The 13,909-nt window shown below is 45.4% G+C and overlaps 1 protein-coding gene across 2 annotated transcripts in view; it reads left to right on the plus strand.

Moving 5' to 3' along the window:
* LOC143773300 (cytokine receptor common subunit beta-like) overlaps nucleotides 1-13,909 on the plus strand; it is a 113,984-nt gene that overhangs the window by 67,532 nt on the left and 32,543 nt on the right. For both annotated transcript variants that reach the window (XM_077260784.1, XM_077260785.1), the window contains exon 5: nucleotides 2,588-2,720. In XM_077260784.1, coding sequence (XP_077116899.1) covers nucleotides 2,588-2,720 — 133 coding nt within the window. The remainder of the gene's footprint in view (nucleotides 1-2,587; nucleotides 2,721-13,909) is intronic.

The following is a 13,909-nucleotide window of genomic DNA, read 5'->3' on the forward strand; positions in this document are numbered from 1 at the left end:
CTGTCTGTGGGCCACTGTTTTCAGCCCTTTTACTGTCCCTGTCTATGGCCCGAATAGCCAAAGGGCCGAATATGGCCCACGGCTGTAGCTGACCCTGGTCTGCCTTAGGCTGGCCATATGCAGTACATCAGATGGCTGTCAACCAGCAGCTCCTTCGTTTCCATGAAAAATCTTCCAACTGACATATCAGTCCGGCAGCTTATCTCAGAGAGAACAGTGCAATCGACAGTCCGAGATCGGACATGTGCAATTGATACCTCTCCGTACCATCAGTCAACCAGTGTTCCCATATAGGTTAGACAATCTGCAACCCATCAATATCAGTGGGTTCAGGCGGCATTGGTCTAATATGTATGGGGGCCTTTTGTCTATAGCCCCTTCATGACCGTGGGATTTTCCGTTTTTCCGTATTCGTTTTTCACTCCCCTCCTTCTCAGAGCCATAACTTTTTTATTTTTCCGTCAATTTTTTTTAAAATTTACCCTGGTTACCCGGGGACTTCGGCATCGTTGGTCGCTGGAGAGCTGTCTGTGTGACAGCTCTCCAGCGACCACACAGCGACGCTGCAGCCATTGGCATCGTTGTCGATATCGCTGCAGCGTCGCTTAATGTGACGGTACATTAAGTCTAACACATAATTATTGCTGAGCTTGAACACAATTAGTTAGCCATGGTTGAGTGGTTTGCATTCAGAATTGTGGCTGTGCCAGGCAGGGAATATTAAAAAAGCTACACAGAATCATAGTGCACACTCAAACATTAGGAACAATAAAAAAGAATAATGAAAAATACGTGAATCCTGGAGTGTCAATATATATTCTGTAGAACAATTACAGCAAAATAACCAATATGATATACCATATATACTCGAGTATAAGCCGAGATTTTCAGCCCAAAAAAATGGGCTGAAAGTGCCCCTCTCGGCTTATACTCGAGTCATGGTCAGTGAGTGAGGGGGAGCGATGACTGTCAAATACTCACCTGCTCCCGGCGCTCCTGACGCGGTCCCTGCATGTCCCATGGTCTTCAGGCGCAGCAGCTTCTTCCCCTGTTCAGCGGTCACTGGTACCGCTCACTAAAGTAATGAATATGGACTCCACTCCCATAGGGGTGGAGCCGCATATTCATTACTGTAATGAGCGGTACCGGTGACCACTCAATACAGGAAGGAGCTGCTGCGCCCAGAGACTGTGGGACATGCAGGGACCGCGTCAGGAGCGCCGGGAGCAGGTGAGTATTTCATATTTACCTTCCCTCGTTCCACCGACGCTCCGTCTTCCGCATCCTCTGCAGTGACTGTTCAGGTCAGAGGGTGCGATGACGTATTAGTGTGCGTGCCGCCCTCTGCCTGAACAGTCACTGCAGAGAGACGGGATGCTGAGGAGCAGCGGGCAGCGACGAGAGGTGAGTATGTCTTTTTTTTTCTTTTAGTGCAGCAGCAGAATTACATGTGGCACAATGTTATTTGGAGCATCTATGGGGCCATAATGAACTGCATGGAGCATTATATGGGGCATCTATGGGGCCATAAAGAACTGCATGGATCATTATATGGGGGGCTCCTGATTCAATATGAATATTCAAAAACACTTAACCTACTCATGTCTCAATTAATTTTACTTTTATTGGTACCTATTTTTATTTTTGGCATTCACCGGTAGCTGCTGCATTTTCCACCCTAGGCTTAAACTCGAGTCAATAAGTTTTCCCAGTTTTTTGTTGCAAAATTAGGGGGGTCGGCTTATACTCGGGTCGGGTTATACTCGAGTATATACGGTATCTGTAATTAATTATATGAATTTGTCTATCACTAAAATGACAATGAGAATATATGGACCAAGATGAAATATAAATAATGGCATAAGTGGATAACACCGATGTTGCTGCAATGTAAAAACACATGAAAAATTCTGATACAAATCCAACGATAATAGATTTAAATTATACCAATCAGTATCACACTAAGTACTTATAAAAAACCGGAGGACGTACAAATAGAAAATATGCAATATCCGAAGTTGAGCCTTAACCCAACGCTTGTCGCTATGAAGTGTAGCTTCATCAGGGGTCATCAGTACAGTGTAAGTTAAGTAAGGTACTTTATTATTTTTATTATTTACTTTGTTTATTGCACTTGTCTATGTATGCCCCTTTTTTCACATGTAAAGTGCCATGGAATTAATGGCGCTATAAAAATGAATAATAATAATTATAAATAGTCATAAGTGCACTTACTGATGTTTCAATAAATGCCAACACATGTGCGAGGTGTTCACCGTACACCATGATGGATCTGCCGGAGAGACAATGGGCATGCGCTGGAAAAGTAGACAGGAAGTAAGGAGATGGAAGTTATGGGTAATGTAAGTTCAATAGTAAAATAAATGGCAGCAATGCTTTCCACCTACCAGAAATGTGAGGATAAGCGTGGGAACTAAATAATGTTCCAATGCGAGACAAGTGGTGGTATAGGCACTATAGATGCTATACGTTCCGACATAAGGCAGATAATATTAGTGAAGCAAAGGTGGACTATTGTAACATTGTTGTTGTTTCTCTTTCTTTCTCCTTATCTATATTTTTGTAGCAGATGAAGCTAAACCCCAAAACTTACACTGTCAAGTTTCTGATGATGAAATGATTATTTGTTTCTGGGAGGTGAGGCAGGAAGTTGCCGACTCTGTGGACTTCAGTCTGTATTATCGGAATGACTTTGGAAAGTAAGTAAAAAAAAAATTGCATTTACTAGAGTATTTAGTCTAGCATTTAATCTTTAACCAATAACCTAGTGATTTGTTCTTACTGCTGGGTCCACTTGACTGTGTCCACTGAGTTGATGCTAGCCACGAGTGCAGCCTGAGGATGGTCAAACCAGTGGGTCACTTGCAGGAAGGGCAGAATGAGGGACAGAACTGGAAGACAAAACAATACTCGGGGTGAGGCTAGAATCACACCAGCGTATGTTCTTTCATCCGAGAGAATGGGGTTAATTATGCTAATGATCCTCTGATCACAATCTGATGAGAGTTTGATCAAAGTGTGGTCACAATGATATCAGCTTCTTTCGGATGTGGAAAAGATGGAAAAAAAAGTCTCCATCTTCTTCATTATGTCAGTCAGTGAAAATCGAACCTCACTCAAATGTCATCCGAGTTTGGCCTGATTTTTATGAAGGACCCATTGACTTCATGGTAGAGTGTGATTCAGCTACAGCTTGCATGCTGCTACTTTTTTCCTCAGACAGATAGACACGGGCCGAGGAAAAAAACTGGATATGTGCAAAGTCCCATACTCTGACTATGAACTGATATTTTGTTGGATTACACTTGGAATGAAAATACAGCCCTAACTGTCAGGGTCAAATTCTAGGTGGTCAGTCAAAGTGAAGTCAGGCTAGCAAAGGTCACAGCCAGGAGGGATATAGCACAAAAAAGTCATGGCCATAAGCAGGACAAGGGCCAGAAAACCAGGAAAAACACCAGGGCACTGTCCAATCTAGGTCTGGGCCTGCTAATGTCATGCGGGTACTGGGTAGACTACAGCTGATTACCCGGGCCCCTGCGATATCCCTCAGACTAGGGAAAACCCTGTCTGTCCCTCTCCCAGAATTTACACTGATGGTGTGCTTGTCTGGGCTGCCAGGCCTGACCCTGACTCCCGTTTCAGTCCTATGCTGAAACCTCCACCCGCCACCCAGTGATTAGACCACACACCAACCCCTACAGAAAGCACAGACAGGGAAAACTAAAAACGCACCACACCGCAGTCACACAGGAAAACACTAAAATGTGCACAGGGCAAAACAAATACAAGTACAAATATAGGAAGGAGAAATATGACAAAGGATAATACACTACCAGATACAATATTTCTTCTCGTAGACCACCACTCCAGACCGAGATCACCAGGCACAAGACACAAGCTATAATCGGCGACGCCCAAAGTCCAGAATGACTATTTAAAGGCCACGGGCGTGACCCAGCCTCCAACCCGATTACCAGCTAGATTAACCCTGGACAACCTGGATAATGTCTAGCCGGCGCCACAGAACTGTCATGGTTCCCAATGGCAAGGGAACGTCAGAGAACATAAATAACAGAACAGCTCTTGGGTGATGGAATCTCGAGCTGACCGTGAGCTAAACCTACCACACAACTAACAGTGGCCGGGTGGCGTACCTACGTATTATCCCTAGACGCCTAGCGCCAGCCGGAGGACTAACTAACCCTAATAGAGGAAAAGACAGACCTGGCTTACCTCTAGGGAAATTCCCCCAAAAAGGAGACAGAAGCCCCCCACATATATTGACGGTGAGTTCAGAGGAAAAGACATACGCAGTATGAAGGTAGGTTCAGCAAAGCGAGGTCCGCTTACTAGATAGCAAGAAGATACAATAGGGAACTTCACGGTCAGCTGAAAACCCTATTAAAATACCATCCCGAAATTACTTTAAGACTCATGTGTCAACTCATGACACCGGAGTGGCAATTTCGGCCCACAAGAGCTTCCAGCTACAGAAAAATAACATAACTGTGAACTGGAACAAAAATGCAAAACAAACTTAGGACTAAGAGTCCAACTTAGCTGATAGTAGTCTAGAAGCAGGAACATGCAACAGAAAGGCTCTGGTTACATTGATGGCTGGCACTAGAATAACTGAGCAGCAAGGCTAAATAGGATACTCCCATATCCTGATGGAAACAGGTGAACAGAGAAAGTGAAGCACACAAGTCCAGTACCACCAGTGACCACCGGGGGAGCCCAAAAACCAAATTCACAACAGTACCCCCCCCTCAAGGAGGGGGCACCAAACCCTCACAAGAACCACCAGGGCGATCAGGATGAGCCCTATGAAAGGCACGGACCAAATCAGAGGCATGCACATCAGAGGCTGTCACCCAAGAATTATGCTCCTGACCGTAGCCCTTCCACTTGACCAGATACTGAAGTCTCCGTCTGGAAACACGGGAGTCCAAGATCTTCTCCACAACGTACTCCAATTCACCCTCAACCAACACCGGAGCGGGAGGCTCAACGGAAGGCACAACCGGTACCTCATACCTGCGCAATAATGACCGATGGAAGACATTATGGATAGAAAAAGATGCTGGGAGGTCCAATCGAAAGGACACGGGGTTAAGAATCTCCAAAATCTTATACGGGCCGATGAACCGAGGCTTAAACTTAGGAGAAGAAACCCTCATAGGGACAAAACGAGAAGACAACCACACCAAGTCCCCAACACGAAGACGAGGACCAACACGATGACGGCGGTTAGCAAAATGCCGAGTCTTTTCCTGGGACAACTCCAAATTGTCCACCACCTGTCCCCAAATCCGATGCAACCTATCCACCACAGTATCCACTCCAGGACAATCCGAAGACTCCACCTGACCGGAAGAAAAACGAGGATGAAACCCCGAATTGCAAAAGAAAGGAGAAACCAAAGTGGCAGAACTAGCCCGATTATTGAGGGCAAACTCCGCCAACGGCAAAAAGGCAACCCAGTCATCCTGATCCGCAGACACAAAACACCTCAAATAAGTCTCCAAGGTCTGATTAGTTCGCTCAGTCTGGCCATTAGTCTGAGGATGGAATGCAGACGAAAAAGACAAATCAATGCCCATCCTAGCACAGAACGCCCGCCAAAATCTAGACACGAACTGGGTCCCCCTGTCAGAAACGATATTCTCCGGAATACCATGCAAGCGAACCACATTTTGAAAAAACAGAGGAACCAACTCGGATGAGGAAGGCAACTTAGGCAAGGGCACCAAATGAACCATCTTTGAAAAACGGTCACACACCACCCAGATGACAGACATTTTCTGAGAAACAGGGAGATCAGAAATAAAATCCATAGAGATGTGAGTCCAAGGCCTCTTCAGAATAGGCAAAGATAACAACAATCCGCTAGCCCGAGAACAACAAGGTTTGGCCCGAGCACAAACATCACAAGACTGCACAAAAACTCGTACATCTCGAGACAGGGAAGGCCACCAGAAGGACCTAGCCACCAAATCCCTGGTACCAAAGATCCCGGGATGACCTGCCAACACAGAAGAATGAACCTCCGAGATGACTCTACTGGTCCAATCATCAGGAACAAACAGTCTACCAGGCGGGCAACGATCAGGTCTATCCGCCTGAAACTCTTGCAAAGCCCGTCGCAGGTCTGGGGAAACAGCAGATAATATCACCCCATCCTTAAGGATACCTGTAGGTTCAGAATCACCAGGGGAATCAGGCTCAAAACTCCTAGAAAGGGCATCCGCCTTCACATTTTTAGAACCTGGTAAGTATGAGACCACAAAATTAAACCGAGAGAAAAACAATGACCAGCGCGCCTGTATAGGATTCAGGCGCCTGGCAGTTTCAAGATAAATCAAATTCTTGTGATCGGTCAATACCACCACCTGATGTCTAGCCCCCTCAAGCCAATGACGCCACTCCTCAAAAGCCCACTTCATAGCCAAAAGCTCCCGATTACCAATATCATAATTTCGCTCGGCGGGCGAAAATTTTTGAGAAAAGAACGCACAAGGTCTCATCACGGAGCAGTCGGAACTTTTCTGCGACAAGACCGCCCCAGCTCCGATCTCGGAAGCATCGACCTCAACCTGAAAAGGAAGAGTAACATCAGGCTGACGCAACACAGGGGCGGAAGAAAAGCGGCGCTTAAGCTCCCGAAAGGCCTCCACAGCAGCAGGGGACCAATCAGCAACATCAGCACCCTTTTTGGTCAAATCAGTCAAAGGTTTAGCAACATCAGAAAAACCAGTTATAAATCGACGATAAAAATTAGCAAAGCCCAAAAATTTCTGAAGGCTCTTAAGAGAAGAAGGTTGCGTCCAATCACAAATAGCCTGAACCTTGACAGGATCCATCTCAATGGAAGAGGGGGAAAAAATGTACCCCAAAAAAGAAATCTTTTGAACCCCAAAAATACACTTAGAACCCTTCACACACAAGGAATTAGCCCGCAAAACCTGAAAAACCCTCCTGACCTGTTGGACATGAGAATCCCAGTCATCCGAAAAAATCAAAATATCATCCAGATACACGATCATAAATTTATCCAAATATTCACGGAAAATGTCATGCATAAAGGACTGAAAGACTGAAGGGGCATTTGAAAGACCAAAAGGCATTACTAAATACTCAAAATGGCCCTCGGGCGTATTAAATGCGGTTTTCCACTCATCCTCCTGCTTAATTCGCACCAAATTATACGCCCCACGGAGATCAATCTTAGAGAACCACTTAGCCCCTTTTATTCGAGCAAACAAATCAGTAAGCAGTGGCAGAGGATACTGATATTTGACTGTAATTTTATTCAAGAGTCGATAATCAATACACGGCCTCAAAGAGCCATCTTTTTTAGATACAAAGAAAAAACCGGCTCCTAAGGGAGATGAAGAAGGACGAATATGTCCCTTTTCCAGGGACTCCTTAATATATTCTCGCATAGCAGCATGTTCAGGTACAGATAGATTAAATAAACGACCCTTTGGAAATTTACTGCCCGGAATCAGATCTATGGCACAATCGCAATCTCTGTGAGGAGGTAGTGAACCAAGCTTAGGCTCCTCAAAAACATCACGATAATCAGATAAAAATTCCGGAATCTCAGAGGGAATAGATGACGAAATGGAAACCAAAGGTACGTCCCCATGAGCCCCCTGACATCCCCAGCTTAACACAGACATTGCTTTCCAGTCAAGGACTGGGTTATGAGATTGTAACCATGGTAATCCGAGCACCAAAACGTCATGTAGATTGTACAACACAAGGAAGCGAATCATCTCCTGATGGTCTGGATTCATACGCATAGTCACTTGTGTCCAGTATTGTGGTTTATTACTAGCCAATGGTGTAGAGTCAATACCCTTCAGAGGTATAGGAACTTCCAGAGGCTCTAGATCAAACCCACAGCGCCTGGCAAAGGACCAATCCATTAGACTCAAAGCGGCGCCAGAGTCGACATAGGCATCCGCGGTAATTGACGATAATGAACAAATCAAGGTCACAGACAGAATAAACTTAGACTGTAAAGTGCCAATTGAAATAGACTTATCAACCTTTTTTGTACGTTTAGAGCATGCTGATATAACATGAGTTGAATCACCACAATAGAAGCACAACCCATTTTTTCGCCTAAAATTCTGCCGTTCGCTTCTGGACAGAATTCTATCACATTGCATATTTTCTGGAGCCTTCTCAGAAGACACCGCCAAATGGTGCACAGGTTTGCGCTCCCGCAAACGCCGATCAATCTGAATAGCCATTGTCATGGACTCATTCAGACCTGTAGGTGCAGGGAACCCCACCATAACAGCTTTAATGGCATCAGAGAGACCCTCTCTGAAATTCGCCGCCAGGGCGCGCTCATTCCACTGAGTAAGCACAGACCATTTACGAAATTTTTGGCAGTATATTTCAGCTTCATCTTGCCCTTGAGATAGGGCCATCAAGGCTTTTTCAGCCTGAATCTCTAAGTTAGGTTCCTCATAAAGCAACCCCAAAGCCAGAAAAAACGCATCCACATTGAGCAACGCAGGATCCCCGGGTGCCAATGCAAATGCCCAGTCTTGAGGGTCACCCCGCAGCAAGGAAATTACTATCCTAACCTGCTGTGCGGGATCTCCAGCGGAGCGAGATCTCAGGGAAAGAAATAATTTACAATTATTTTTGAAATTCAGGAAACGAGATCTATCCCCGGAGAAAAATTCTGGTATAGGAATTCTAGGTTCAGATATAGGAGCATGAATAACAAAATCCTGTAAATTTTGAACCTTCGTAGCAAGATTATTCAAACCTGTAGCCAAACTCTGAGGATCCATTTTAATCAGGTGAGATCAGAGCCATTCAAGGATTAGAAGGAGAGAGAGAGACAAAGGCTGCAATTAGAGCAGAAATGCAACTAAGTCAACTATAGAGCAAGCTCAGAGGAAAAAAAAAAAAAAAAAAATCTGCAGACTTCTTTTTCTCTCCTTTCTTCTGCCAATGGTTTTAACACTGGTCCGGCCATACTGTCATGGTTCCCAATGGCAAGGGAACGTCAGAGAACATAAATAACAGAACAGCTCTTGGGTGATGGAATCTCGAGCTGACCGTGAGCTAAACCTACCACATAACTAACAGTGGCCGGGTGGCGTACCTATGTATTATCCCTAGACGCCTAGCGCCAGCGAGGACTAACTAACCCTAATAGAGGAAAAGACAGACCTGGCTTACCTCTAGGGAAATTCCCCCAAAAAGGAGACAGAAGCCCCCCACATATATTGACGGTGAGTTCAGAGGAAAAGACATACGCAGTATGAAGGTAGGTTCAGCAAAGCGAGGTCCGCTTACTAGATAGCAAGAAGATACAATAGGGAACTTCACGGTCAGCTGAAAACCCTATTAAAATACCATCCCGAAATTACTTTAAGACTCATGTGTCAACTCATGACACCGGAGTGGCAATTTCGGCCCACAAGAGCTTCCAGCTACAGAAAAATAACATAACTGTGAACTGGAACAAAAATGCAAAACAAACTTAGGACTAAGAGTCCAACTTAGCTGATAGTAGTCTAGAAGCAGGAACATGCAACAGAAAGGCTCTGGTTACATTGATGGCCGGCACTAGAATAACTGAGCAGCAAGGCTAAATAGGATACTCCCATATCCTGATGGAAACAGGTGAACAGAGAAAGTGAAGCACACAAGTCCAGTACCACCAGTGACCACCGGGGGAGCCCAAAAACCAAATTCACAACACAGGACGTATAGTGGACGAATGTGGAATTACCGCTATCTGTCGGACGCCCTAGTGTGAATAGCGTCCGACATGACAGCTAAGCTGTCAGTATGGTGATGGACAGCTCAGTCATCCAATCGGAGGCTGGGGTGTGCTGAGCTGTCAGTGTTTTGAGTGACAGTCCAGCTGCCCAATCAGAACCGGGGCATGAGGGGTTTCATCCATGTGTCTCCTGTTCAGTATGATTACCTGACTATCCAGCTGGTTCTCTGTCTCCAATTATTGCCAGTTGTAGCTTAGCTCAAGTAGTGTTTGTTTGCTGTGTGCTCTGAGTTCTTGTATTCTGATCTTTATTGCCCAACCTTGGATTTGCCTTTGACCATCCATTTCCTAGCACCTTTATATTGATTCGCTACACTAATGGAATTCTAACTTCAGTCTGTGACCTGACTTCGCCACTGCCTTTCCCCTTATTATATACTAGCTCTCTTGGTGTTTGACCTCTGGATGTCTTGACTACCCTGCCTCACAGCTTGTCTGTGAGTAGTGACTAACATCAGTCAGGGCTGCCATCAGGGCATTACTGCCCTTACTACTGTATGGTGCCCGATGAGCAGTGGCACACAGGGGGCCTGCAGGACCCCACCTCTTGTGCTTCTGCTCACAGGGCCCCATCATGCACTAATGTGCTGTGTGATGTGAGCCTGCGGCACACACATCAGTGCCGGGGCCCAGTAGCTTTCTTGGAGTTGTGCACATCCATCTTACCTTGATTGCTGTGCAGCTCTGACTCCCTCTGCCCTCCCTGGACTTCTGTTCAGGTGTTGGTGCGTATGCGATGATGTCATCATGTACACAATGACATGTACAAGGACACTGTGACCAAAAACGGAGCAGCGCCTGCTTGAGATCGCTTATGAGGTAAGTATGTAAAACTTTTTTCTTTATAAAATGAATTAAATGCATGAGGAGGGGATGAGGGGGCACTGCACATGATGAAGGGGGGGCTGCACATGATGAAGGGGGCTGCACATCATGGTGAAGGGGGCTGCACATGATGAAGGGAGGCTGCAAATGATGAAGGGGGCTGCACAATATGGAGGGGCTGCAAATGATTAAGGGGGAGTCATGATCCATTTTTTGATTTGTGGCAGCTCTAGTTCCACTTAATGTAATACTTTTTTCTTTTTGTACCATCAGGGATAAATGCCAGTTTCCCCCCCGCTGACTATCTGGTGTTACTGCAGTGCTGCTGGGTCAGCTGATGCAGGTGGTGACCACTCCCACCATCCTTTAAAAGGTCACCTGATGCATCAGCTGGCTGTTGGTGATTCAGTTTTTTCTGGAGACCAGTCTAGCAGGAGCAGCTCTCTTGTGTCAGCCACGTCTGATAATTGGAGTCCAGTTGCTGCTGTTATCTGTGGTGTGGAACTTAGCAGTGGTGTTCATAAGCTAAGTGTGGTGATTTTTTCACCTTGTCCCTTTGGTGTTTGTCACTTCCCCCTGTGTGTATTATCTGCAGAGGTGAGGCTAGTGCTCCTTGCTGGCCAGTGCACTAGTTAGGACAGTAATAGGTGACTACTAGGGATGAAGTATTCTGATGGCGGTGGAGGGAAGGACCCATATAGAGCGTTAGGTGAGTGCAGGGACAGGCTCAGGTTTGAGCTCAAGTGGTGACTATGTGGACGGTGTGACTGTGGAAGGTTCAAAGTGTGGAGGCGGAGGTGAGGTGGAGCCTGGGTAGAGTCTCAAGGGGGCCCGAAAATTTTGCCAGTATGGGGCGCTGAAATTCCTAGTGGCAGCCCTGGTCACAGTCACAAAGATTAAGCAAAGAAATACTTTACAACTCCCGTCAGTATGCTGGAAGTATGAGCAAGGTGATGTAATGCTGGATTGGTCACAGCAGAGTGTTGATTACGCATGTTAAGCTGGACAGCACACATACATTTTGCATGATTGCACTGTTGACCTTATCATATCTTCTATGACCAGTGCTTCCTGCAGGATGAATCTGCAGGTGCCTAGCAACAGAGAGAGACAACGCTGAAGCAGGTCTGAGCAGAGATGTGAAAGTCTGTGGCTCCCCATGGTCCTTCTCTTAGATGTCGTTATAGACATTTTTTCATTTAGAGATGGGTAGTTGCGATGATAACCTTCCCTTAAACCCTTACGAACTAGCTGATTTTTCATTTTTGCTCTTTCGTGTTTTTGTGCTTCTTCTTCCGTAGCTTTGTTTATTTTTCCATCTATCTAGCTGTATGAAGACTTATTTTTGCAGGACTGATTGTAATTTTGAATGACATTGTTCATTTTACTTTAACATGCACTGAAAAACTGAAAAAAAAATTCAAGTGGGATGAAATTGTGAAAAATGCAATTCCATAATTGTTTTGAGGTATTATTATTATAAAGTTCATAGTGCAGTAAAAATAACCAGGCAACGTGATTCAGCAGATCAGCTATACCAAACTTCTATGAATTTTTTCAAATATATTTTAGCAGTAAAAAAATTCTGTAATTTCTAAAAAGTAAAAAAAAATATTTGTTATTTTATGAGATACGTAACTTTTTTTTAACTTTTGCACTGATGTAACTGTGTGAGGGTTTGTGTGTCTGCTATAGTTTTGATTGTTACAATTTTGGGGTACATATAACATATTTATTACTTTTAATTGCATTTTTTAGAGAATTTGGTGGACTGAAAAAACTGAGTTTTGAAATCTTCTTATATGTCTTAAAAAATATTATATTTAGATGGACTGGACTTTTATAGATGCTGCAATACCAATTATGAGTCATAGCTCGGTTTCAGGATTCGATGCAGTGACTTTTTGCTGTATGGTCGGTTTCCTCTCTGCTGAGCTACAGCTCTGATTGTCTCTGTCCAAATGCTGATGGTTATTTTTACCTTTGTTTTCCTTTCTTGGTTGGCTTCTCTCTAGGTGTTTTCAGTTTTCCCTTTTGATTCTTTCCTAACACATTTTGTGATGGGCTTCATATGTTCAGCTTTCACTGCCCTCACATGCTGGCTATACATCCTAGTTGATTGTTGTTTGGAGTTCCAGCTCTACAGCTAGGGGTTATATTGTACTCTAAGCCTCAGATGTTTTTCCTGCTGCAAATCTGTGAGTTTCCTCCCCAGCACCTTTTCCTTTTCATCCACGTTTGAGGGTGTTGGAGGTTTCACTTATTCTGTTTGTCTTCTGGTTCTCCTTATGTTTCCCTGTCTATCAATGATGAATGTCTTTTAGCTTATCACCCATGGATTTTTGTGTCTCCCTGCATGATTTCTTTTATCTTTATTGGATTTGTATTGCAGCTTTCATTATGGTTCCTGGTTGCTGTATGTCACGCTTGCGCCCCAACTGGTTGGTGCGGGGGTGTGGCCCCACTGTGCCACAGACCAGACTACCCTGGAAGGGGCGTAACTAAGTAGCTTCCATGGTATTCGCTGGAGCCTCTGATGTTGAGGTCAGACTTCTGCGGCAGGAAGTTACCAGGTACCACTCCAGGGCGGTGTCTGGCTGTAACTGCTGATCCCACCGGGGAACAGAACATAGATAGGCAAGCAGGCATGGCTGGCACTCTGGCAAACAGGCGGTCACGGCTGGGACACAGGCAGGTGGATGGGTGCAACAGACACTGTCAGGCAGGCGGGTTCGGCTGGCTCCCTGGTTGGCAGGCAGATAAAGCTGGCTCTAGCAGGACTGGCAGACAAGGCTGGTACTCTGGAAGAACCGGTAGGGACCGGTCTGCAGGCAGGTATGTAAAACAGGTAAGAACCTGTTCAGACTGGAGGACTTATGAATAGGTAGAGAAAGACCGCAAGAGCAGATGCAAAGTGAAAGCACAGGAGCTAGAGCAAAGAACAGAAATGCAGGAGGCAGAGCCAAGAGCAGGAGGCGAAGCCAAGCACGGAAACATAGGGGGTGGAGCCAAAAGCAGGACGTGGAGCCACGTTCTGAAATGCATGAGGCGGAGCCAAGAGCAGGAGGTGGAGCCAAGTGCAGAAAAGCAGGAGGTGGAGCCAAGTGTGGAAATGCAGGAGGCGGAGCCAAGAGCAGGAGGCGGAACCAAGAGCAGAGATGCAGGAGGTGGAGCTAAGAGCAGAGATGAAGGAGGTGGAGCAGGAAAGAACCGCAAGAAGTGGAGCAAGGTAGGACTGCA

The sequence above is a fragment of the Ranitomeya variabilis genome, chromosome 5 (assembly GCF_051348905.1).
Source record: "Ranitomeya variabilis isolate aRanVar5 chromosome 5, aRanVar5.hap1, whole genome shotgun sequence".
In the NCBI taxonomy this organism is placed as follows: domain Eukaryota; kingdom Metazoa; phylum Chordata; class Amphibia; order Anura; family Dendrobatidae; genus Ranitomeya; species Ranitomeya variabilis.